Here is a 27218-nt window from a genome sequence, read left to right on the forward strand (position 1 = left end):
TAAACAAATAAATCATGTGGGCACTTGTCATACACACTAAAAAACAAATAGCAATATGACAAAGTTAAGACCTAAAAAAATACAGCTCAGTGGAAAACCAGCAATTAACACTATAAAACAGCTGTCAAAACTGTAGGTTTTGCGGTGTCTGCTGGCGTCAGGGCAGAGTGCACAGCAAGTGCATGACATAGTGTTGCTGATTCCAGGCAGGTGCCGCTTCTGGTGTAACACTACACTAATCCAAGGCTGATCAGCAGTGGAAACAGTACAAAATGACCCGAGACAAACTGGGGCACCTGCCTGCACTCGCACCACTAATGTGAGACCCCGACAAAGATACTTTGATTTCATGCCTAGTCTTCTCCCCCTGGATCTCATTATGAGAAGGTCAACATGAGGCCATCATTGCAACGAGGCTACGCACAGATGAGATTATGAACTGTGGAGATATATGGAAGTAAACATGAGAGTGGAATTTAAAACATCCTTATAAGACTTATAAGTGGAAATCTTTGCATTCATCAATTCAAATCCATCTTTGAGTTTTTTTTATATATGAAAAAAAAAAACAGTTGAAAGTTATGATGTGTGTTGGTGTAAGGGTATCAAAGATATCAGAGGAAAGCAAAATCTTGTTTAACAAGGCATAACATCTTTATTGTTATACACGTAACTTCATCTCCAAAGACTTTGCACAAATCAGTGGGGTAACATGAACCTTGAGATATCAAAAGTCTCCCGCAGTTCCGCGTTATTTCTTAAAATACTCAAACAAGTACATCTGCCTTCCACATCCCCAAATGGTACATACAGTACAACCAATTAGAAATAAAGCATTTTTTTCTCCACTGTCAAACATTATCATATGTGCATTACATTACCAATTACAAACAAGTTATATTCATTGTCAAAATACAGGTGTGCAAATTGTTAGAAAAATACCAACTCATACCAGATTCTGGATTGTGCTCTGTAAAAATCCTTACAAATAGTATATAATAATCTGTATATAAATGTCTCCAACATGCAATGTTGCATTTCAAAAAATATCCCATAAACAGGCTGTTCTGTTAAACCCTCCAAAACTCCAGTCTTCACCATGCAGCATGTGAAGACAGATAAAACAAAAAAAAGAGGGCGTAATAAAGAAAGGATGAAGAGTCATATTTTATGTTGTTCAGTCTGATGGCAGCTGGCTGCATCACATTGTTTCTTGTTCTGCTTTTATTGTCAGTTTTGAATAGATTTCAGTAGTTAGCTTTCCAGTAGTTATATGGACGGTTTGCAAACATTTAAGCCGCTGAATCATTCTCCAAATGTAATCTGCTGCACATTTTATAACAGACAATACTGTATAGTCAAGTTGAACTTCAAAACTGAATTGCAGCAATGAAAACTTAGCCATATTAAAGCCCTTTTTATGATGACCAATGTTCATAAATACATACACCATCAGTTGTACAATGAATAAATAATTCGTAGGGATGACAGTAAAAGTCAACCATATAAATAACCACTTTTAAAATCAAAGAAACTCATGCCATACCTGCAACAAAGACTACAAACAGCTACAATGAGGCAAGTTGAAAGCATGATTCAGGTGATGACAACAGTCAGAGTATCCCCTCCCGCCCCCCACACGACAAAATTAAGACAAGGATGGCATCTCTTTCCCTCCCCCCTCCCACCCCCCTTCCTCATCTTTTTCTGAGGTAAACAGTAGTACTGTTAAAGACTTTTAAAGGCATCTCTCCTTTTCCCCTGGTGCCACATTCCCCATGGCCAAAAGACTGTTTAGATCCAGTCGCATAGGCATGCAAGCACTGTCAGGCCTACAGAAGCAGCTGTGTGAACTGCGTCATTGCATCTTAGTTGTATATTGAAACAATGAAAGAAGAGACTACAATGAAGGAATTCAAGCAAAATGGTCTAGGCATGTGTTGCAATACAATGTGATAAATTTACTTCTGATTTAATAAATAACATAAGACATTTGTTACTTCACTCTCACAGAGATAGCTGGCTTTTAAAGTATGAACCTCCTTCTTAAATATAATACCAGCTGTCAAACAACGCTCTCTTTTCAATCCAGTCTATTCAAATTATGAGAGTTTGACAAAATAAATGACACATAGGATTTTTATTATGGTACAATTTGGCAAAATATACTATAAGCTTTCTTTTTGAAAAAATAAAACATATTGCACTTTCAGTAACATGAATGTGTAATGTCAAATTACAACTCAATTGTTAGAAATGAGTAATATTTCAAAAATAAAAGGGAAAACAAATTTATTTACTCATTCTGAGAAGAGAGGAAATTTTCATTTTCAACTACAAGTGTATGACTGCAGGTAACCAACATTCAGAGAACAATGAACAAAAAGAAACTACAATAAAACAAACAAAAACAAAATGTTAAAACTGTACCATGCACGGGGAGTGTTTCAAAGCAGTGTATCCTGGGTTACAATTGACGGAGCTCGAGAAAGCTGCGGTGATGTTTGGGTTAACAGAGTAAGACTGGCTAGTGACTGTGCTAGCACTGACTGCTGGCGACGGTCGTGCCCAGTTTCCTGTTGCAACAGTGGTGTGAACCCCAGAAAACGCTCCGAACACTCGAGCATGCTCCCACTGCGACTGTACCCCCCCGGCCCCCGGGCTCACATCTCCCCATCAAAACGTCAGATGGCAAAATAGAAAGGCAGCTGTTTGCTCCCATCATCTAAAAGTGCATCTCCACTCTTGTCCAGCAAAGTCCGTCAGCCCACTGCTATCTCTGCCAGAGCTGTGGGAGTGGGCTACAGAGACCAGTGCTTGGATCAGCAAACATGTGGGTTTCAATTACTTCTTTTTTTTACTACTTTGTATGATTGGTTGCATTTTTAAACTTTTTTTTTTTTTTAAATCTCACTAGACACAACATTTCCCCTCAGCTTTTAGAGAAGCCAGAGGAATGCTAATTCACGGGGCTGGCCTCAAGAAGGCCCATGACAGGTTGTTGGTAGTGATGCCTTCCTCCTGATTCTCTTCGGTGTCATGCTGATTCCTAAACACCTACAGCTGCCCCCGTGTCTCACTGGCGCCATTTTCTGTTTTCAAGGCCGGCGTTGCAACTGTACTGGTTGCCATGGTTTCACTGCAATATGAAACGATTTTGTTTGGATTTAATTGGCTGCGCGTCACTTTTCAGACAGAGATTGTTGCGCACACACACACAGGACACACAAGAGTAAAAAGGGCAGAGTCATTTGAAGAAATACATTCATTCATGTGCTCCTTGTTCATTTTTGTTGAAGAGTAAAAGTATCTAGGGACATGAACTTACCTGAGAAACAGCATCATCATGTCAGGAAATGGACAAATATAATTGCAAGGCCAATATTCAACAGCATTACCATAGCAACAAGGATCGAGTTAGGACCCTGCAAAAAATAACATTATGACAAAGATCAGATATCACATAACAATCAACATCAAATGTTCTTCCTATGGTTATTACAACTATTTAAATTAAAGAAGTAAGCAGCACTGAAAAACACCTTTTCCTACCCTGACATTGACACTTACTGTATCTTCCGTGCTATCTGCAATCTCCATACTGGCTTTCTTTGTATCTGCGAGGCTCTTTGGCTTTAGGGAATCCTGCTTCCTGAGTTTCGGGTCGCTCTTGCTCTCCCGTAAGGAGGGTGGCTTAGGAGTGGGGGTACCGAACGACTTGGGCGGTTGTGGGGGCATACGTGCTAACTCCAGAACACTAGGCTCTTCCTCTGGATCTACCTCAGGGTCTGGGGGTGGAGGGGCTCTTGTAGGGGCCTTGACGTAGTAGCTGTGGTATTCAGTGTGGAGCTGGCCATTGACTGGAATTGCAGGAGGCTGAGGAGGAGTTGCAGACTGCTGAGCTTTAGCGGGTTTAGGTGGAGCCTCAATGTGCATTTGAGAACCTTTGGGCCCATCAGTGAAGGACAGCTTCTCCTCTTTACTCAGCTTCCTGCTAGACCTTTCTTCCTTGCTAGATTTATGACTTGACTTCTCTTCTTTGCTTATCTTGCGGGAAGGTTTTTCTTCTTTGCTGGTTTTGCGGCTGGTGCTGTTGGCAAGATGACCTTTCTTCTTGCTGGAGTGAGGCGAGGGGGGAGGGGAAGCTCCATGACTGGTCACAGGGGAGTGGGGAGGAGTGGTACCTTTGCGGTAAAAGTGGGGAGAATCTCTCGGGGATCTGTCCTTCTTTTCAACTGGGACCTCTTTAATCTCTACAGGCTCCTTTAATTGTTGTTTTAGGTAGTCAGGTCCTGCAGAGGTGAGAGAGGTCACACATTAACATTATAGATAATCCATAGATACACACACACACACCTGTACACCTGCCTCTCCCCAGTTTGTACCTCTCAAGTATAGTCATTACATAGATATTAGATAGATATTTCATTCCTGTTTACTTGTTTGGTTTTGTTGCAGCTTAGGAAAAGGTTTAAATGATAATGATGATGATAATTTATGTACAGGTGAGTCTTTCACAATAAAAAATAGCTATATGTGTTTTCTAAAATAAATCAACAACTACTGTATTGGATGAATTGCCATGAAATTTGGTACTGAACTTAAGTGGTCCACAGAGAATGAGGCTGTTCTGAATTTGGTCATCCCCTGACCTTTCCTCTAGCACCACCATGAAGTTGACATTTTTGTTTTTTAGCAAAACAATACAAAAATCCTCAACAGAAAAAGAAAACAAAAAAAGTTGTCTTTTGTGATTTTAAATTGTCCAGTACTTTAGTTTATGACCAAATACCTGCGAAAATAATAACATATTCCCATCAGTCTCAGCTGTACTTTGTGTTTAGTGCTAATTAGCAAATGTTAGCATGCTAATATGCTAAAATAAAAAGGTGAACATGGACAACATTATACCTGCTAAACATCAGAATGTTACCTATGTCATTGTGAGCATGTTAGTATTATGATGTTACCATTTAACTCAAAGCACTGCTGGGCCTAACTAGAGTGTGTAAATGTATCCACTATAGCGCCCTCAATGTTATAGAAATACCGCAAAAAATAACTGTTATGTGACACTACAGCTGTCAGTATCTGTGCAAAATGGCTCAATCTCAGTTTCAGTAAACTACTGAATGTCTATCATATAGGGAGTAGTAAACGAGTGAATGAGTGAGTGATTTCGGGCACAGCCTTAGTCTTGTTCAAAAACACCAGGGATTTACCCTTCAGAAGAACCAGTTCTTAACTCTGCAACGAATGTAACATCATTAGAGCCGCAAACTGGGTCTAACACCTTCCTCGCTCACATACTGAGAGTATTACACACAGGCCCAACAACATTTAAATACCCCATTATCTGAGGTTCAGACATAGTTCAATGATGACTCAAGAGATTACCAACTCTAGTTCTATTCTGAAATTTCAGATCCAGTCACTGTCCAAGAACCCAGATTAAGAGAACAAAGCACTCTTATCTATCTACTCCTGCCTCATCAGAGAGCTTCACTGCGAGCTAGATTTAAACCAGAGCTGCCCCTAAGCACAGTTAAACTTTCAAATCAAATATTCATGAATCAACATTATATATGCAATCATTCTGAGGCAGAGAGGGAGACAGAGAGAAATAGACTCATTAATGCAGGGTCACAAACGCCATTTCACAAAGGAAGCCTCCTCTGCAGACTCATCTTTATCATCAGTCATTCTCTTTTATCAGCATGTTGTTTTCCTGGAAAGGCCCTTGTCACATTAATTCTCATCTAATCCAACCAACACGGCTGTATAGATAAAGAGACTCGACCCTAAGGTGCAATGATGCCTCTTTTTTTCCATTTTGTGCTTTGATCCGCACAACAATTTGTGATACCGCAATCTACTTCCTTTCTCTCCACCAGGAGTTTATGGACTGAGGTCCTGGGTTAGTGGTAGCAGTACAATGGCACTACTCTTTACCGCATCGAGACTGAGTGCGCACTCCTCTTTTGATTATATATGTGTTTTGGATTTTCATTACGGACATTATGTCCTTAAATGTGTGGACAATAAAACCTAAATCTGAATGTAAATGCCTTTTTGCACGTGGGAAAATTCACACTTTATCGGTCTCTTTTGTTCCGTACTGAATTAATATTTATTAGAGACATCAGGCTCTTTGTTTGCCTGTTTTTTTCTCTGTTTCGCCTAAATTAGACTGTGTCAGGGTGACTAAGACAGGGACAATGCTGCTTTGTTTGAAGAACATCAGATGGTATGAGCAGAAAAGGATCCTCCGCATCCCATATAGCCAATTTGATATAGCCAATACCAATTTGAAATGGAAAAAAACAGATCTAGAAATAAGAGGTTTAATATATTATAGGTATATAGGAGGAATAATTTTGAAGACAGCTTACTGAGCTTTAACCCTGAACTGTTTTGGTTGTTTTTGTTCAACCCTACCAAATCACTTGCTCATACTAAGACATTAAACCATAATTTATACTCAGAGAGTGTAAGGTGATCTGTTTCTAATGTGTTTCTTGATGGTGCATTCAGTATTGAGTCGTTAGGATGGAACAATTATGCTAACATCAAATCCAGAAGGAATCCCATATCAGCATAAATGGCCTTATTGTGGAATCTTTTAGGTCTCAGTACTCATAAGCCCAAAGTATTTTTCAGCTGCATGGCATTCCTAATTTGTTTCATAACTGCCACAACCAATAAGACCCACTACAAAGAGCCGGGGCACATTTGAACATCTGTGGGGCTTAATATATCTGCCGAGCTTAATTTCACACCATAACTCAATAAGAGTTAGGGCTTCGTGGGCGGCCCTGAGCAGTTTCTCGCTGTGTGGGGACAGATTCCTCTGAAGGGGGTTCCAGGCATTTTTTGAGTGGTTCTCGGCACTAAAATGACCCCAGCCTCACGCTTACTAGAAGTGCAGCACCTGCAGTCAGTAAAAACGACTTCCACTACACTTCTATAGCCCTTTTAAATTTCACAAACCCCCAGAATTCATGAAGTCAATTAAGTCTTTGAGCATTTCAGCATGTTCTGCCATATTAGTTGATTTATCATGTGGTTAATTTGTGGATATTTTAGCATGTGTTGATCCTCTCTTGTGACGAGTGAGTGAAGATTTATTAGAAGTGCTCCACCAAGGAATCCTGCCAGGCCAGCAGAAACATGGGACTCAATTACCCAAATGGCTGTGGTGTTTCTTTCATCTGCAGATTGATCAACTGGACTGAGTCTGCAGCCTTCCAAAGAGGGTCATTAAAATAGGCCATGATATTACTCATGACCAATAAAAAAAAGTCAACAAAACTCAACCCCCCAACTGTAATACGTACAGTGTATTTTCTTTCTAACTTCATCATTGTCTCTTTGACGTTATTAGAATACAAGCTTTTGTTTAAGCTGTGGTTGCCAGTTCTGTTCATGTTAATCCACGGCACATTTTCTGCTCCAGTGCACTCTTGGCAAAACACACGCGCTGACACACACGCACACAATCGTTTACTCGCACAAAACACAACGGATCGGCTGCGTAAGACCCAGCCTAACCCCTGCTGACCTTAATATGAGATGAACAGCAGTAATGAGAGGAAGCCTCAGTGAGGCCTGGGTATGTGTATGTGCATGCATGGATTTATGTAGGCGTGTATAGGGGCGGGAAGGAGTACAGTACTGCATGTGTGGTTATGATTGGTTCAGCAGAAGATTCATAGGGGACAGTAGTTTATAATCTAGTGTTATAAACCAGAGAGTTGAAAGGGCATCCACCATTTCTGGCTGACAAGCAAAGACTGACTCAAGGCTGTTGCTGCAATATGAATTATGATAAGTCTTGCCTGCTTTTACATCCTTGTCAGATGCACAGAGCTGTCAACAAAGACGGAAATAAATATTTCCTAAGGCAACCTGTTTGCTTAAGTGGTTCATTGTGTGTATATGTCAAATATAATAACCCGTCTTTCAACTGGTAGTGAAAGGCATTTTCTTTGTTTGTTTTCTTTGTTGTTGATGAATGCATCAAGCTTAGGTTAGCTTTTGTTACTGAAATTACATTTTAACATTCTAATATTGATATACTGTATTATATATGTATTAGTCTGTTCTGTGGGCTGTGGTCTCAGCATGTTCTCTTCACTGTTATATTTAAGATTCATGACTCAATTTGTAGCTTTTTAGATTTTCTCTTTCTTCCTCCTACGCAACACTGGCAGATGGGCAGGGGGAGCTGTCATTGTGAGGCCAGATTACATCCACTACTGTTACATACACACACACACACACACACACACACACACACACACACACACACATATATTCATGCATGCACACATATACATTTGCTCCCACATGCAAATAAACAATTCTTCTTTGTCTGAGCTTCCTGGTTTTTGCTGTGCTTTGTTTGTAAGTGGCCACATGCAAAGGAGAACCTGGAAGAGCTCATGTTTATATGCACTGACATGTGATTGATGGAGAAGAGTGGACTTGAGTTACTTCTATCTTGAATATCAGTGACATATCATCACAATTATATAATGCTCTATCTACCTTTACTTACTCTTAAAAACATAAAAAAATACTGCTATTTCCATGATAAGAAATGTTTTTGAAAATTCACCAAAGTTGTTTGAAAAAGGACTTTATATAGTTTATATGGTGTATCTTTGAAAGTCATAAGAAGTTGCAGAATAACTATAAACTTCAGTGGAACTACTGTCCTGAAACTTTCTCCAACTGCTGCTATGAATATAAAGCAGCACCTGCTCATGTCTAGTTTTCGGTCCTGACAGATCCAGGCTTTTATGGTTCCACCTGGTCCAAGTGTACCTTGACTGGGTCAAACAGGGCGGAGCGGGATCCCTGCTGGGCCCCCCAACCCCCATCAGTGACCATCTGAAGGAAGGGACAGCTGCTCTGCGTCAGCCCCGGAGTGGGGTGAGTGCGGGGCCGAGGTCCTCTCAGTGGATAAGGATTTCAGCTATGTCTCCATTAGACCCCAGTGAGCACACATCGGCGACAAATATAGCCCAATTAACGTCATGCCACGGGCCACGCCCAGCTAACCCTCGCTGCTCCCCTCCAGGGTGCTGTGTGTGAACCAATCATAAAGGTCAGGGTCCTGTTCCCTGTGACCCTCTCTTCCCTTTTGAAGTGCACACTCCCAATCTGGGTGATAATCTGCTATGAGTCTGAAATGCCAATTACAAACAACAAGGGGTTTAGACCCCTAGTTGTTACCCTAGAGGACGTATTAGAAGCTGAGAGATAAGGGTAAGTGAGAATATTTCCACTGTAAAGGTAGACATTGAGGAAGCAAAGCAGATTAGTTTGGGAAAGTCAAACAAGTTCCTTTTAATGCAGCAGACATTGCCTCATTTTTAAAAGCGTTGTCCTACTGTAACATTAGGAAGGAAAATGTCATCATGAAAGGAAATATGAATTCTACACTGACTTAGTACATTTGTCAACAGGACATAGCTTATTTTTTCTTTAATGTTAACTCCAGTGTTGTTCATTTTGCCAGGAAGCTGTGAATGGGGGAGCTCGTTTACACTCAAACACGATATAACCTGCCAAAGGACAAACCGCGAACCAACAACAAACAAACCAGGCCATTCTTGATTCCTGAAACTACTCTGCTCTTGGAGAACGTGACTTATATAATACAAGACTAAGACTTTCATAAACGAATAATAAAACTAATATATGGAAAAAATGAGGTTTGGCTTTTTGCAGGTGCCTGTCTGGCTTTTGGCTGGACTTACCACACATGCTTACGTAACTGAATGTTTAAACGCTGCAGCTCAGATGTCGCCCTGCACTGCACATTATTATGACATCAGCCACTCTCTCATTCATGATCTGACTTATAAGGCAAGGACACTCTCAGCACAGACTTGTGAACCCGGAGATCATCCGGCCTGCCAAGCATGACCACCGGTTTCCACAACACAAACAAGCCGAAGGATGGCTCTGGCCCGAGTGGACCGTTTCTGTGGCTTAGTGAAGGGACATACTTGAATAGGTCCCATTGTCAATCTATTTGTCACCCACTATTTTGTGGTAGCTTCTGGCAAAGGCCCAAGGTCGGCTTGCTCATAGGCATAAAAATATTACACACAGTGGATGAGGCGAGCCTCGCTCTTATATGTTGTAAATAAAAATAAACACATGTACATGGCTTTAATGCTTTTCAATATTCAAGCATTTTCAGGCAATATTAATAGAACTTTTGCTTTCTTACAAAATCTGCAATCTTATTTCTTCAAATGTTACATGTAAAAAGTAAGTAAGCAAAGATAAAACAATGGTATAAACCCATTCATCTAAAAAAAAATACTAGAACTAACCCAGAATGGAAAAATAAGGCAATGCATAATTAAAAAATACTTTTAATAGATCCTTGTCTGATGTTGCCCTCTCTGTGGCCTTGTGTTCCACCTCTGACTCCACCTGAAGTACAAGCTCTTTGACAAAAAAGGATCTCTACCCCTCACTATTATTATATGTCCGGCGTTGCCTTGTAAAACTCAGCTTACCTTGTAAATGAACTAAACAGAGTTGAGTCGACACCCAACGCTGTGTGCTACTGTATAGTATGGCAGTATGCCTGTTAAACCACCTGGCAGAGGAAAGATGAGAACAGCTTGGTATTAACAGCAGGAGCCCTTTTCGTTTTCTTGACCAGCAGTCATATACCTGTAAGCCATCTCTACCCTCCACTAAAGCACTAGTGTGATATTCTCTGACAGGACACCATTAAAGAACAGAAAACATTCTGCTTTTCGCACTTTTTTTTTGGCAGAGTTTATAGCTGCAAATTTTAGCACGTATTTCCGAGCTGTTACAACAGGCCTTTGAGAGCAAAGACAAGGCTTCCATCCAGAATACAGTACCCTGCTTCTAGCAGGCTCTTCTTTGTCTAAGCACTCACACAGTCCTCCATTGTGGTGTTAGAAATCATCCTCAATACCTCTAGTCTTCGATTACAGTCCTGGAACACCGAACCCTACACTTTTGTGCGCCCAGAACAAGCTCATTACTGACTCAGACACAGCCTGTGTAAACAGCTCTAAAACTGTGCAAACACTATTATTCATACAAAGTACCCAACCTCTCACCAGTTACCCAATTCCCAAAGACACAGGAGGAATGGACAAATTTGTTTCTTGAGTATGGTGCTGAGGGGGGCTGGAATAGCTTGGCCGGGTGAACCACTCATGTGTTAAAGCCCCCTGTCAGGCCCCTGCAAAAGTCTTAGAAAGGACTGCAACTTCATCATTAGGTAAGTCTTGTCTGAAATTTCTGAAAACCTTGTCTAAAAGCATGCTTACATGCATAGCTAGGAGCACATTCATGTAAATTTTGCCACTTGAAATAGTCCAAGTATTGTATTTCAGGTGGAATGAACACATCTGACCTCCTCAACCGTTCAGTGCACTTGTAGTCTTTCTCTCTCTCATTCAGACAGTAGGAATGGATCTAGAGAGACTCGCATAGAGGGACACCAATCCCTGCTAAGGCTGTGTGATACCCACACCTCGCCACTAGGGCCATGCTTTACACATGTGTTGTGTATGGAAGTTTGCTCTTAAAAGTTACCTGGTTGGTAGAAGTTGGGGGAGAGCTCCCTGGCAACCGCCCTGGCAATTTCAGAGTCGTGCACAGCAGAGATGGCAGCTTGGTCTGCAGCCTCACTTTTTGTCCTGGCATGAGCCGTTCTGGAGAAACAAAGAGAAACATTAGTTTTGCACTGTAACTCAGATGTAAAGACATACAGTAAAGCATACAGCTGAAGGGTGGTTGATGCCTGTTGCTCCACACGTGTACAGTAGTGTAACTACATAGAAACACAAACACACATTTTACATTTTCATATTATAACTCAAAATCATTGGTCTGTGTCCATAACACTCCCCCTCACCATCAGGACTGACCCAACAGCTTCCCTATACTATCTTTTTCTCTATCTTGCATCTTGCTCCTCCTCAATGCCCATCCATCCCTCTGCTTCTTTCCTCATCTTTGAGCTGTATCACTCAGCTTGTCCCTCTTGGGGATAACATAACACCTCCCCTTGTGCTTCTATATCTCAAATCCAAATCCTGATTCTCCAAATGGAACTCAGCCACATCCAAGCAAGACCTTAATCCAGTCTGGAGCACTGCGCTGCCGCTGGACCACATGGGAGTGCTGCCCAAAGCGTCCCCCACTCACACACACACACACACACAAGTACATATGATATAATACATACTATATCATTTTCACAAAATTTCAAGCCTGTCTAAACCAAAATGTATGCATTCATGGTAGGTCTCACTTTTTAATTCTCCTCTATGAATGACCATCTACAGAGAGAATCAAAAAAAAAGAAGAGAAAAAAATGCAGCAAAACAGCAGCAAAGTCTAAAGCTAAAACCATCACCTATCCCAGAGCATGCAAACATGAAGCATGCATCCACCTCTACTGTAGTGATGCTCAAAAACCAAAAGGCAGAAGAGTAATACGTTTCGGGATCAATGTGAGCTTAGCATTAGCACTCAGAGGTATTATGGGAGCGTACCATGGTGAGACAGACAGAGGCTGGGGGGTGACCTGCTTAACAAATCCCTTGAAAACTCGACTGAGAGAGTACACAAGAACAACACACGAATACTCAGAGCCATGACTGATGGAGAACATGTATGTATGCTCTGGGTAGAGAGGTTGTATCCCTCTGCTACCACTAGATTCCCTATAAAAAAAAGACCTAATTATGCAACAACATGCAATGCATCAGTTAAAGCCGATGGATTAGTGACTTACTATATGAACAGATACTATATGAGTGGAACCCTCACAGTAAATGCTCACACAATACATGACAGTGCAATATGGAATGCGAGGATGCAGATGGGCTGTCCAAGTATCACTGTAAGTATTGACAGCTGTGCCTGCTGCCCTGCTTAACCCTACTCATCCATCTTCCTCTCCCTCTTTCTTTCACCATTCCGTCTCTCTTTCAATCAATGCTCCTGCTTTTTTCGATCCTCCTTCATTCGTCTATTGATGCTGCATCCTGTCAACCCCCCGCATCCCTCCCTCCCCCCCTCTTCTCTCCCTCCCTGTCTTTCTGTCAGAGTGACCCCAACGGACAGATGTCTCTATTTCAGACTTCTTTTCTGTCCTTGGACTCTGGGCTGTCCTGTTTTTGACGGGCTAGGACAGTGAGATATTAAAATGCATGAGGAGCCATATGCTGGTGGGAGAGACGGTCCGTTTCCTCTCCAGAAATAAGTCCACGCATCACCCAGAGACAAAGGACACAGTGAGGGCTGTGTTTACGGACAGCACAGCCTCTGGAAACTATCCGCTGCAGCTGCAGATCGAAATATAAGAATTTCACAGCATCTCAGTCACACACAGTAGTATAACACGCAGTGATTTGCCTCTTGCTTCGAGTACAAACATGTAGGAATTGCACTGGTGTGGCTAAAAGCAGGTATCTTGTAGCTTCATGGTCTTACTCAAGAGCACTTCACTGTTAAAAACTGACATTAAAGCATTCCGGTTACATCACACCACTGTCATGTATACTGTAGACATTCACTTGCCACAGATGCAACCGCAAGGACATGCACGCGTCTATTTCTGAAATGTGTGAAATGTGCAGTCAAGTGAAAGGAGGCATGAATGTGTCATGGATGTATACAGCACGCCCATGACATATCCTAAGGATCTTAACAGTTCCCTTTAGGTAGAGTGGGCATAAAGTCACGGGCAGACACAGGAAGCGATGCAGACTGTTCCCAGACAGGATGTCTGATAGTGGGAGGTGACAGGCAGAGAATGATGGGAGTAGAGGTGTGATAGAGCAGTGGGACAAGAGGAGAGTGAAACGGAAGGCGAGAAAACATGGGCATGTGGAGCAGAGAGATGAAAAGGTGTTGGTTAGGATCTTATAGACATTTTTAATCTAATTAATGAACAACACCAACACCTTTCACAGTGCATGGACTGTTACACCTGCTCTCATTTATTTTTTTGTCCACCTGGGGGCAGTGAAAGAAGCTGTAAACACAACACTGACATACTACCTCCTTTGATATGGTGAACACAGACACAGACCAACATTAGCATTCATTTGGAATCAGACAGAGTGTGTGCACACCTGATGAATGCAAGTCCAATATTCACTCTCCCTTAAATTCTGTCTTTGTTTTCACCGACTCCTCAGGGAAATATCTGGATCTTTAGCTGCTAAACGTTCCACTCTGTTCACCAGCTAGTTGCCAACTTTGTCTGTCTGCTGTTTGGTGCAGGACAGGTAGGGTACTGACTTATCAGAGATGCTGATGAGGCTAATAAAGGCAATAAGACAGAACCAAAACAGTTAAGTTGGGCCCATAAAGCCAAAACAATTAGTTGAAAAATGATAAAATGCTTCATAGAGCTATAAGAGAAAAAGCAGTTTTATAGGTTTGTCACAATGAACAACTCCTATGATGTATGACAAGCTGTTTGATTAATTGTCAATATAAAAATATTGGTTACAGCAGTTTTAAGTGTGATTGACCCCAGAATTTATCTTCCAAACACATTTTTTTTAGGACAAAGGCATTGTCTTTTTGAGCAAGGCAAAATGTCTGGGTAAACAACAGCATGCATGCTCACAATTGACCTTTGGAAAAGTTTTAAGTTCTATAACTTGTCAGACAGTCTGCAGCCGCCCTACTTGAGGCCAATCTGCTTCTGAATATAAAGCAACACCTGTTCACGTCTAGTTTTGGGCTCTGCAGGCGCCACTGACTGCTTGTGCGCCGGGGACGGGTCCAAGCAAATCAAGGTATTTGAATCCAACGTGCACCCAGGCATACACCATAAACAGTCATACTGCACACCTGCTGGCACAAATGCAAATATCACACAAACACATACACAGCAGTTTGTAGAAATTTGGACAAAGAGTATATGGAAGCAAAACTCTGAAGCAGCTCCTTTCAGACTGAAACACCATTTGAGAGATTTTATTGATGAAGGTCTGGCAAGAGCAATGGCTGTTTTATTACTGTGACAAATGAATTGTGTGAAAAGTGTTGAGTCAGTGTTGGCAGCTGCTGTGGTGGATGCTCTTTCTCTCTGTGTAATGTGTGTCTGTGAGCAAGTGTGTGTGTTTGAGATACAGAGAGGATGAGGGTCATAAAAAAAAAAAAACACAGAGAAAAGGAAAAGATATAGAAATGAAAAAAAAAATAGAGAAAGACAGTATCAGGGGAGTAAGAGAGTGAGACAGGGAGAGCGTGAGACAACACGACAGATATACAGATTGCCCCTCTAAAGACTTCTGGGAATTTAGAACTGCTGAGGTATGCATCTCAGCTTCTCTAATTTTACTGTAGGGTTAAGTTTCAGACCCGAGCTCCCATGCGGCACGGTACATCCTCCTTTAAGGTTTTACATACCTCAGTCTCCCACAGAATATGGTGTGTGTGTATCTCTTATGCTTGTTCCTGTGGCCCCTGTATGTGTGAATGTATGCGTGATTGTGTGCACGTTCCCCTGAGTGAAGCTTCAGTCCATCACTCCCCAGGCTATGGCCTATTTGAGGAATCTATCTCACATATGCTGACACAGTTCTACCCCATCCCCTCTCGGCCCCCTCCACCCCCTTTTGCTTCTTTCTCTTTTCCTCATCTTCCTTCTCTCCATCACAGTCCCCCTCCCCACCCCGTTCCAAGCATGGTAACTGGAATGCTGACTGGTACAGTATATAATAAGATAGAGGATGAGTCTTGACCTTGCCCGTGGTAAACATCAGCACTCAAAAGTCTATCTTTAAACTCCATCACTCTCTTTCATCGCCAATGACTAAGAGAAAGCTACTACTATACAGCATGGGTCACATTTCAGGAGCCCTTTGGGAAGGGTAAACTCCTGCTTGGAGTTTACAAATGTGCTTATGAAAGGATATTGTACATCAAAAGAAAATATCTTGCCCAAACAGTCCCTAGGTCCAAAGCGGCGGCACATAACATAACAGAAAGTCTGAACAAATTAGCACTTTGCTTGCCCTGCACATATCTCTTACATCCGTGCAGTCCTGCTATTGAATTCCCGGCTGGTGCTAATTCAGGATTACTAAAGCATGACTAAGACCATTAGTGGTTAGCTAAAACCGACTGAAATTATTCAGGAATTATTCCTGGGCTGAGGTCTGGGCTCACATTACCAGGGGCTGCAGCGGTGGGGACAATGGCTACAGTAAATGAGGCTTTAAATGGGAGACGGAGTGGCTGTTATTATGAGATAAGCCAACTTTATCCTGAAGAGAGAGCTGTGGTGCTGTATAATGAGAATATTTGGGTGTGATCATGTCTACCAGATACCATGTACTGTACTTGAAGCATTTTAGATGTCAGGGCATCCTAATAGCTTAGCAGGCCAGGGCTTTGTGCTCATTTTCTCTCTTTCTCCTTTCTTTTCCGTTATTATTTTCAGTAGAAGTAGAGATATACTGTACATGCTCAAAACACAGCATTACTGTCTAAGATCAGCTAATCTAATATGCTCTCTGAATGCAGAAACTGAATATTCTTTTCCTCATATTTCTCCTAAACATGCAAGATTTGAGTGTATAAAAAAACTCAGCATAGCATAGTATGCAAATAAGAATACACAGGACACCGCAGGACAAGCAGCAGCATAAAATCACAATTCAATTCAATACAATGCAATTCAAGTACAGGCCCTTGAATAAATGGAACATGGTGTGACAATATTAAAAAAACACTTGCAACAGTGAAAACATAAGGCAGGGAGCAGGGAGGTTGGACAATAAGGAGGGAAAAAAACACGACTATGTCTCATAATGAATAGAGCTGTCAGATAGAAGAAAAGAATACAATAGAAAGGATGGAGACAAACTGGTCATTAAGCCTATCTGTACAGAATCCTTGGGGAAAAACAAGCAGCTAACTAAATGTATGGCACTATGTATGGGAAATATATTTATATGCTTTCTTGCCAAGGGTAGGATGAGATGATTGATCAATCTTTGAGTCTCTTGGCAAGAATGTTCAATTATTTCTTTAAGAAATGCAGCGAACATAGTTATCAGGGTTATGTTATTCCCTGAACAATCATAAAATTCTGTGCCCTCAAATAATGCATTTATCATGTTTAGGGCGGTAGAGACAGATTGAAAATCAGTTTCTACACACAGACTTCATTTCTGGGAAGAAGAATGAGTAGAATCACTTTTGATTAAACATGAAAAAAAAAAAAAAAAAAAAATCCCCAAACGCTACTGACATTTTGGGCTGTGGATTAGAAACAGACCTAATCTCTCACTGGTGTTCTCTACTCTAGGAGCTCTGTGCTGAACCTTCCACTGAGACCTCACTTGGCCTTCATCCAAAAACACATGGTTACAGGTATGAGATTGTGTGGATGTCTCGGCATCAGGATTTTAGCGTGTGATTCTGTTCTCACGAAGTACTGAACACATACTGAATTACTGTATTATGGTAAATACTGTGCGTCTACAGTAGGGTCCGAAAGTATGAGACTTCCCATTCTGGGAAAGTGGTCTATAGACTGGTCTATGCGTGCATGTGTTTGTGTGGTACATGCTGTGATACGCTCTCCTCTAAGTGCTGATATGAGTCTTCAAGGGTGTGTTGAGAGAGTGACACAGAATCCCTTGCTGAGATGATCCCTCTGGTTTTGGTGAAGGGCAATAGCAGGGATTCAGACCTCAGTTCTGTGCTTGTTGTGTCAACACTGCTAGTGAAACATGGCCACAGCTGATACAGTTAATGACATAGAGGGGGGAGGGGGTGGTGGTGGTAAACTATATACCGCAGAAAAAATTTGGATGTAACTTTTGGAGGTTGAATGTGATTTTAGTGTCACCCCAGTTTTTGTCAGTCAGTGTAGGCCAGGACAGATGAAGAAACAGCCATAAAACCATTAAAGCTGACACACCAGTCATACCAACAATACTAACAATTGTCATTATCAAATTTTTTTCTGATTTATCGAATATTATAAATATAAAATCTTGGGATGTCCCTACCGAGCCACCAGATCAGTGCTGATACTGACCTCATTACGCAGACTGTTGGATGTGACCAATCTACCTAAATGCAGTTTCTTTGTGAATGTAATTGCTTCAGTTTTTCAGTTACATTCATTCAGTCATGAAAAGCCGCTGATTCACTTTTTAGTGCAACAGCATTTGCTGACCTTATGTTATCTCACCTTACAGAGTTAGAGAGATTTTAAACTTGGGAAAAAGAGAGCACTGGTATTAGATTGGGCTTTGGTATTTGCAGACACCCTGAGTTGAGGTATTAATATTGGGAGAAAAAAAGTCTGATCGGTGCATCCCCATAAAATTTCCATCTTTTTACCAGAACCCAAAAGTTTTCAAATTTAAACCTAATATTTTTCATTTTTGCTGGGCGATTAAAAGCTCATCAAAATTATTGTTTATTCATTTTCTGTCAAATGACTAATTGACAAACTGACTAATAGTTTTGGCTCTAAAATTAAATTAAGGAAGACATTAAGTATTAAAAAATATCACTTGAGTCAATATTCAGAATTCAAGATGATCGTCAGGATAGGATTTTGCATGGCTGACAGGTCATGTACAATCATACACACAAGACTCAGCAGATACAAATCATAGACATGCTGTCACATGCCGAACATTACACAACATACACATGCAAACTAAATATAGAGAGATGCAAATGCACATAGATAGATGCCAACGCGTTTGACCAACACCTTGGAAAAATGAGGTATCTCACATGCAAATGACTGCGTTAACTTTAATATAATCTCACACACACACACACACAGACACACACCCACACACACACACACACACACACACACACACACACATCAAATCTACATGATAAGTTGAAAGGACTATTACCGAGACATGCCATAATGAGGCCTACTGGGGCTCAGGGAATAAGTGTGGAAAAAAGGACATCTATGACCTGTTTGCATTATTATATTGAGGCTATTTCATAGATTTGTGCCTATAATAAAAGCCCATGAATCTATTGTGCATCTACAACTGGAACCAGAAGTGTTGCACATGCCTTCAAAGATGAAAAAAAAGCCCCCACAATGTTAAATGAACAGCGCCTCTTCACTCTGCTACTTTATAAAGAAAATCAACAAATAGCTGACACGATGATGACGGCGGTGAGGCAGTATCCATGGTAACCACCAGAGACACTTGAGCAAGCTGTCCAACCAGACATCTGGCCTGTATTAATGAATTTGCAAATGAACAAACCCACACTACAGCCTACTGTATGGGTATAATCTTGCACGCCCTTGCAAACACATACACATGACACACACACACACGCTCACACACACACACACATGCAAACTAACTATCATATGGGCAAACAGAACCAATGTAACACAATATGGGGAACAATTTTGGATTTTGCAAATGTGATAAATACAAGTTAGCAAAGTGAAAATACTGTAAACTTGGCAAAAACAAGGCAACACAGACACAGAGACACACACGCGCACACACACACACACACAGACACACACACACACACACACACACACACACACAGACACACACACACACACACACACACATACACACACACACAAACAATCACTCCATGGTGTAACTCATTTAACTACAAGGCTCAACATCCGAAGCTGAACCTATGTGAGTAAAGGTCACATTGCCTGGCAACCACTTGAGCTTAAGGAATAGTTTTAATTATGGTCTGTGCTCTCTCCTCCAATCTTCTGCCACCATTCACCCCACTGTCTGCACACACACACACACACACACACACACACACACACACACAATAATATACACACAACCATCAATTTCCTCTTCACTGCAAAGCCAAAAGAAGCATTAGGTTACATCTGCCCACAGCTGAAAAATTGTGATGCAATCCTTACACAATCTATGTTTTATGGCTATTTAAATGACTAAAAACAGCAATGATAGTGACATTAAAAATTATTGTCATTATCTTGAAGCAAACTGACTTCTTTTAAAACTTCAATGATATTTGGGTCAGGTGTTGCATCACTGCAATAACTTAATCCAGATTATTATGAAAAAGTGACAGAGATAGATGGAATATTCTCACTGCAGGGTGTATTCATGTTTACAGTTAAACCGATTCAATTCTACCACATCCTAATGAACTTACATCACGAACACGGCTGCATACGCAGTACCGCCCATGTACGTGATTACAAGAGCGGTTGCATGCTTCATGGAGGGGTTCTATATGGAAAAGCAATACCCTGAATCAACAAGAGAAGTGATAATTCCATAATCCAATCCGTGAACATCTGGAGTGAAAGCGGCCTAGCTAGCCAATCAGAGTGGCTGAACAGATTTAGCAGGGCACAAGGCAAAACCCAGACAGATTGTAAGAGTTGCTTCAGATGACACATACTGAAATGACAGACTTTTATTTATTACAGCTAACCATCATGATGCTACCATTCTTTATTTGTGCATTTTAAATACATTGCAGGTATTGATTTTGTATCTGCTGTATGTAGGGTTAAGGTTAGGGTTATTGAATTTTAGGATTTTTGCATCAATGTGAGGAATTGCCTGGATTTGTTCTATTCAGTCCTGCAAAAACTCTAAAAATGTAGTTCATCACAATATAGTATAAAGGATAAAATATAGTGTATACATATACACACATAAACACAATATAGCATAGATATGAAATTACAAATACTGTGATGGAAGATGTTATTCATAGCACCGGCCCCAATGTATAATATATATTCAAAAGTCTACATAGCTAACTTTTTGGCTATATGTTATCGTTCACTGACAATAAAATAATGATAAAATAATAATTGATTTTAAGGTTTAAAGCATGCTGTGGCTCTCTAGCACATTGTCACAGTCACAATCTACACACTGTTGACACTATTTTGAAGACTTAACAGTTAAATTTCCTACCAGTGATGATCCTCTGGAGCAGGTCAAGCACAGTATTTTGGGCTGTCAGTGAGAGCACATTGCTAACAATAACCTTCACTAAATCGACATCTTCCTGATCTTGAGTTGCAACACCTTAAGCAGAGCATTCAACTGAATTATCACATCATTGTCATACACTTATAAATCAATGACTTTTATCTGGATTTTCCTCACCAGCAGACTTCTGAAGCATTGATCATAGACTCTGCTGGTGAACAGGTGTGTAGAGTTAGACACGACTGCACATTGACAAACAGGATTTTTTTTATAAAAGATCTTGTCACGTTACAAGGAATTCTCAGGAGGACAGCACACACACACAAACACACACACACATACACACACACACACAGAAATCCTTAGAGATCTAGCTCACTGAGCAGGAACACTGTTTGCTTGCACTCATTATTTCTAAGCATCTTTTATCATTTAACTCACTCCACTGACTCTGACTCTCATTAACCCCAGTTACATACACAATTAACACAGAGACAGGAAGTTACACTACAAGAGGGAAGCAATTCATCACATTAGCTGTTTAATAATGGAGAAGATACAATCTTGTGGCAAATTCTTCATAAACTAAGTCAAGGAAAGATTGTGGAGGAAATGGTGGAGTAGGCAAAACCATCTGTACAAGGAGTACTTTTAAATTTTTAATGAATGCAGGTGAACCATTACATGAGTTAACAACAGCCTTTCACTCCACATGACTCCCCCCTCCTCTGCCCACCTGCTTGGCCGCCCGCCTGCCTGGCTGACTCATCCCAGTATTTCTTGAGAAGCTGCAGAAATATGTGCCATTCTCAGAGAGATTACAAGCCACAGCCACACAGTGTAATGGCATGTTGCTGAAACCCAATCCTATCGGCACTGCTGTCGACACGGCCCAGCGCTCCACTCACATTTACACACACACAGGCTATGCTCCTCTACTCCCCCAGGAGCAAAGCTTTCATACAGTGTAAGTCAGTAAATTTAGTCTATCCAAGACTTCTACTACATACAGTATATACAGTGTGTACTCAACATCTTTTTTTTTTCATGGATCCAGGATATATTGCAAACTCCTGTTTCTGGACCGAGAGGCTTTGTATTGATTTCTGCCAAAATTCTTCTTTTTCCACTTATCTTCCTACTGTCTCCCACCAGGGGGGAAAATATTAAGAAGGAAGTGGATTATTTATAGATTTTAACTCTCACTTTGAAAATGTATTCATCTTTTCTTTATCCAACTTATTTCTACATCATTCATTTACTGAAATACACTATGGTATCATACTGCATGTGTAATGTGCATTTACTGCTTGGTTGTTCTCAGTGATGTACTATAATATCTCATGCCCGTACAAGTCGTTTAAATGTTTCGCAATGAGGAATCAACTGGAACTACCTGTTTGGTACATGGTTGCTCCCTTCTGTTTGGTACATGCTCTAATAAATTGTTAGATCCAATCTTGTGTGTTTATGTTATCTGTTTTCAACTGTATTTGTGGTTCGTGAATGGTTACAGATAAGGCTGAGCAATAATTCGATATACATCATTTATCGACAGTGGAATCACATTACTGTGATATGATCTCATGATGCTGTTGTCCGAATTTATTTTGTCAAATTTAATGTTTCCAACCAAACAGTAATAAAAAAAACTACCAAATTAAGTTATTAAAGTTTTTGTTTGGTCTTAGGTGATACATAACAATAGTGCACCACTCATTACTTTTAACGTGAGTTTAAGGGGGTATTCTAATGATTTAGTATTGGACTTCTGTAAAGTTGAGAGACACAAGAGCAGAGTTAAGAAGAAACAGTTGAAATCGAAGCAGCAGAGATTATGTCATCCTGACTTTTGATTTCTAATATACGTATTATTTGTAATGCAGGCTTTCTGTTGTAAATCTTAAATCTCAAGTACAGTTTGAGATAATGGGTTCATGAGGATTATTTTTTCAGACTTTAGAAAACTCCCCTCAGACCTACTGAAGACATTATACTGCACAACTGTTTTCACAGACACAGTAGCACTCCTCATGATGAGTATTATTAAAATAATTGGACTGTCCCTTTAGAAACATATCAACATTAGAAAATATCCTCATTCATTTTGAGATAACGATTCTGTCCAATGTTATCCAGCCAATAACAGGACATTAAAGACTCAGATGGATTGTGGATCTGCCTTCTCTTATACCACTTCTTTAAACTGTGTCCATGGTTTCTTTCATCATCGTCTTTCAGGCTGCTAACTAAGACTTTATATAATAATAATATGGTGAAGTACATAATAAGACTACAATACACGCTGTAATTTGATTGCACTATGGGTCATTTGAAAATTGCTGAACTAATTCATGATGCATGCGCCATTGCATCAGCTACATTATTTATAGCTCTTTCATATGTACTGACCGGCAATGACTCTGGTTATTAATGGTACTGACAGAGATAATATGAGGCACATGTGGCTGGTTATTTCGTGTGTGTGTGTGTGTGTAAGCATTTGATTCTGTCAGCAATAAATGTTGTGTTAGCTCACACCGTCACATCGCCATAAATATGAGACAGGCTGAGCAGTACATGTTGGGGGATAAATATACTGTATGATGTGGCTCGCTTTACTCTGACTCGTGATCCAGACGGCTGGCAGTACTTCCTACAGTTACTGTATGCTTCGTGCCTCATTGCTACTGTACAATTTGTCACTTCATAAAGGGGGAAATATGGCATGCTTTTGAAAGGTGTGTGGCGCCACTTAAGAGGTGGCACCTGCATTAAGATCAAAAACTCACACACACACACAAAATTAAGCCAATTGCACCTCTGCTCCTATTTGAAGCAGAAGAAGTCATCGCCACTGAGATGGAAAACATGATGTACTGAGTGTTGGGATTATTTTGTTCACATGTTGAAACACAGGCTGATCTATAACTCTCTCTAAAAAGGGCAGGTGGTGAGTGGCTGAGGTCATCACACAGCAGGTGATAAGCAAACACCCCTGGACATGAACGCAACACACTTACTGCACACACTTTCTCTGTTCCCTTGCCAAATGGTAGCGACCTTATCTCATCTCTCACATCCAAACAAACGGTTTTTCCCATTCTCTTTAAATCTTTCCCTCCCATTTATAAGGACACACACACATGCACACACATTTGGGAGAGATGATAGTGTGAGTGAGATGGCGGGCTGCTATATCAGTGGTGGGACGGGTATATATTCCTGGCTGGTGCTGATAAGCCAACTGATGCCTTGCCTTATTTAGTCAGTACTCACTGCTGACACACTAGCAGAGTAGCACACACCGCATGCACTCTATGGGTTTTTATAACAGTGTGTGTGTGTGTGTGTGTGTGATAGTGTATGTGCGTGAGGTGTTTCTGACTGGAGAGAGGTGGGCACTGATTAAGTGAATGCATATATGTTGAGGTATGTGTGTGTGTGTGTGTGTGTGTGTGTGTGTGTGTGTGTGTATGTGTGTGTGTGTGTGAGAGAGAGAGGGAGAGAGAGAGAGACACGTGCACATGTATTTTTTTCTAATATGTACAGTTGTTAGATTCCTATATTGGGTAAAGAACAGCTTAATGTGTGTGTGAGAGTAGCACAACAATTTTTAGCACAACAAAAACACATTTTTGAATATAGAAAAACTGCAACCTGCACACCTACACTCAAATGTACAAAATCGCAGATCTGGATTGCCATCAATTTGACACAAATCCAAATCTGTCCAACAAATGTCTAATATATTAATAAAAGTGACAACGAAACGGGCAAAGAACAACTTCCTTGTCAGAGGTAAAAATGTGACTCTGGCAAAGGCTTAAATCATTCCAGGATATCATCAGTCTGAACATTTTGCTGATTGCTACTGCAGGAGGAAAAAAAAATAAGCCTCATATAAATATCCTTCCTTTTCTGGAGGACCTGCATATCAGGTGTTGGTTAAACTTTCACCAGAGTCTGCAGAGCAAACAGTGCTATCAAATGGAAACACACATTTGGCCTCCATGCATTGACTGGCTTTCAGTATGTTTGTTTTGGCGTTTTTTGAAAAAATTATTCTTAGCATTGTAGAGCCAGTGCGCTCAATCAGCTTAACCTGGGAAATAATAATCATCTCATAACACATCAAAAATAAACTAAAACTAAAACATATAAAAATTCAAGTGATATGCAAGTACTATCGGTTGCAGCTTTGGCAAGTTTATTTTATCCCAATTCTGCTTTTATAAGATAAGGGCTAATGGGTAAGATTATGGGGTGTAATGGGAAAGTTTAGGTGGGGTTTGACGTGTACCACAGGTCATTACAGTATTATACATTGTATATGCTCACACACAACTGAGCCACCAGGATACCTGAACTGCTGGTCTGTAACAAAAAAGGCTTTGTGGAATAAGCACCATGAAGCTGAAAACATTTCAACAGCACACATTTTTCACTTATCTCACTTCACAGGCCTCTGACACAACCCCACCACACACACAAACACACACCCACTTAGACAAACGGACACACAAGAGTGTGTTGAATGTGATGTGTGTAGTAGTCCATTTTACATAGATAAGGGTGACAAAATAACTGAGAATGGGGGTCACAGACAGACACAGAACTCCACTCCACCGCATCACACTAGCCCTCTATCGATTGGCTTATGACGAGCATGAGGTCATCAGCTCCACCCTTCCCACCAGGCTGATGGGATAGCTCTTGTGTGGCTACTGTAATTCACAGGGGAGGGGTGGGTGTCTCCCCTCTGTGCCCGTTTTTTCCGCTCTCCTTTCATTTCTGTCCACTCAAGATTTCTCAGAAAGCTTTTGCTCAGCAAACCTGCCGCATCTCACTTCTTATTTAATCAACATTTATCCCCCAGCTCTCTCACTTCAATCCATTTTTACTCTGTCTTTTTGTCTCCCTCTGTCCCTGTGGATCCGCCGGGTACGCTCCACATTCAAAGACAGAGAGTCATGTGACTAGAGCTGGATCGATACGAGTGCATCTTTTGCCATGCACTGTATAATGAGACTTACATAACCTGCTTACAACCGTCACAGTCTGCCATTCTGGCTGTTTATAACACAGCTTCACTCTTAACTGAATGGACATAAAAATATTTTCTTGATTTCAGTCAGGAGAATACAAGATCTTGTTTTGAGGTTTTCATGAGCACATGATTGGGCGGCATGTACCAGGCAGTAATTTGATCACTTACTTCAGTACAGGGGACAGGGGAGCTTGTTTGCTGCCGTAAACACTTTGTATCAGCTTGAATGCTTTTACTGTTGTTGCTTTAGCGCTATGCATTAGGTCATGTGCTTCCTTCTACTGTAAATTGTTGCTCTAATGCACGGCTGTAGAGGAGATCAGATGGCTCTTTCAACACATTATCCATTTTTCTCTTTTTCCCCAGTAGGTTTCTAAACCTCCCTGACACAGACAAAGACTCATAATATCATGGCTCTTCTCTGTGAAGTAAAAAAACGAAAGCAGGAGTTTTAATATTAAGCATGTTAAATCCACCTTATGTAATCTTCATCTTATATCCTTGAAATCTGCAGAATAAAGGGTTTTCTCTCTGTGCTTGCCGAGGAGGACTTATTCTATTTTAAAAGAATGTCTGGATATTATAATAAAGCCTGCTAAGTCTGCTATTACTGTATCGCTGTAAATGGCTGGGCTCAGCACTAAGTCAAAATTCTCTTATGCATTGTCTCTGATGTTTTATCATATTGAACGTGTATTTTATTTTAACAGTTGAAACAGAGTGTTTATCATTAATTAAACCAAAAAATTGTTGAAATAATGACACTCATTATAAATTACCAGATGCCTAAGTGATGATTTATCACAGTTAAGTTGGTGTAACAGCAGTCAAATAATCCTAAAAATGTGTTTTTTTTTTAGCCACGCTAGCAGCAAGTCTTTAGGGATGGTAATGACATTCTGTTGGTCAGTCCATCACTTTGGTCCAGACTGAAATTTCTCGACAACTATTGGATGAATTGATTGATTGAATGAGATTCAGTACAGATATCCATGGTGCCAAAAAGTGAATCATAAAGGTGATCCTCAATTCTTTCTGTTGCACCACCTGCCCTTATACAGTGAAATATCTCAATATCTGCTACATGGATTAGCATAAAACGATGAATACTAATGACTTTCCCCTGACATTTCCTCTAGGGATACCGTGAGGTCTAA

General features: G+C 40.7%; 1 protein-coding gene across 1 annotated transcript in view; it reads right to left on the reverse strand.

The window, feature by feature from the left end:
• Positions 1-630: 630 nt before the first annotated feature.
• Positions 631-27218, reverse strand: part of LOC122972450 (junctophilin-1-like) — a 31781-nt gene continuing 5193 nt past the window's right edge. The window contains exons 4-7 of the mRNA XM_044339563.1: positions 11605-11723; positions 3571-4292; positions 3329-3425; positions 631-3139 (exon numbers count right to left, since the gene is read on the reverse strand). Of these exons, the coding sequence (XP_044195498.1) occupies positions 3345-3425; positions 3571-4292; positions 11605-11723 (922 nt within the window). The 3' untranslated portion in view covers positions 631-3139; positions 3329-3344. The remainder of the gene's footprint in view (positions 3140-3328; positions 3426-3570; positions 4293-11604; positions 11724-27218) is intronic.

The sequence above is a fragment of the Thunnus albacares genome, chromosome 21, assembly GCF_914725855.1.
Source record: "Thunnus albacares chromosome 21, fThuAlb1.1, whole genome shotgun sequence".
Taxonomy (NCBI): Eukaryota; Metazoa; Chordata; class Actinopteri; order Scombriformes; family Scombridae; genus Thunnus; species Thunnus albacares.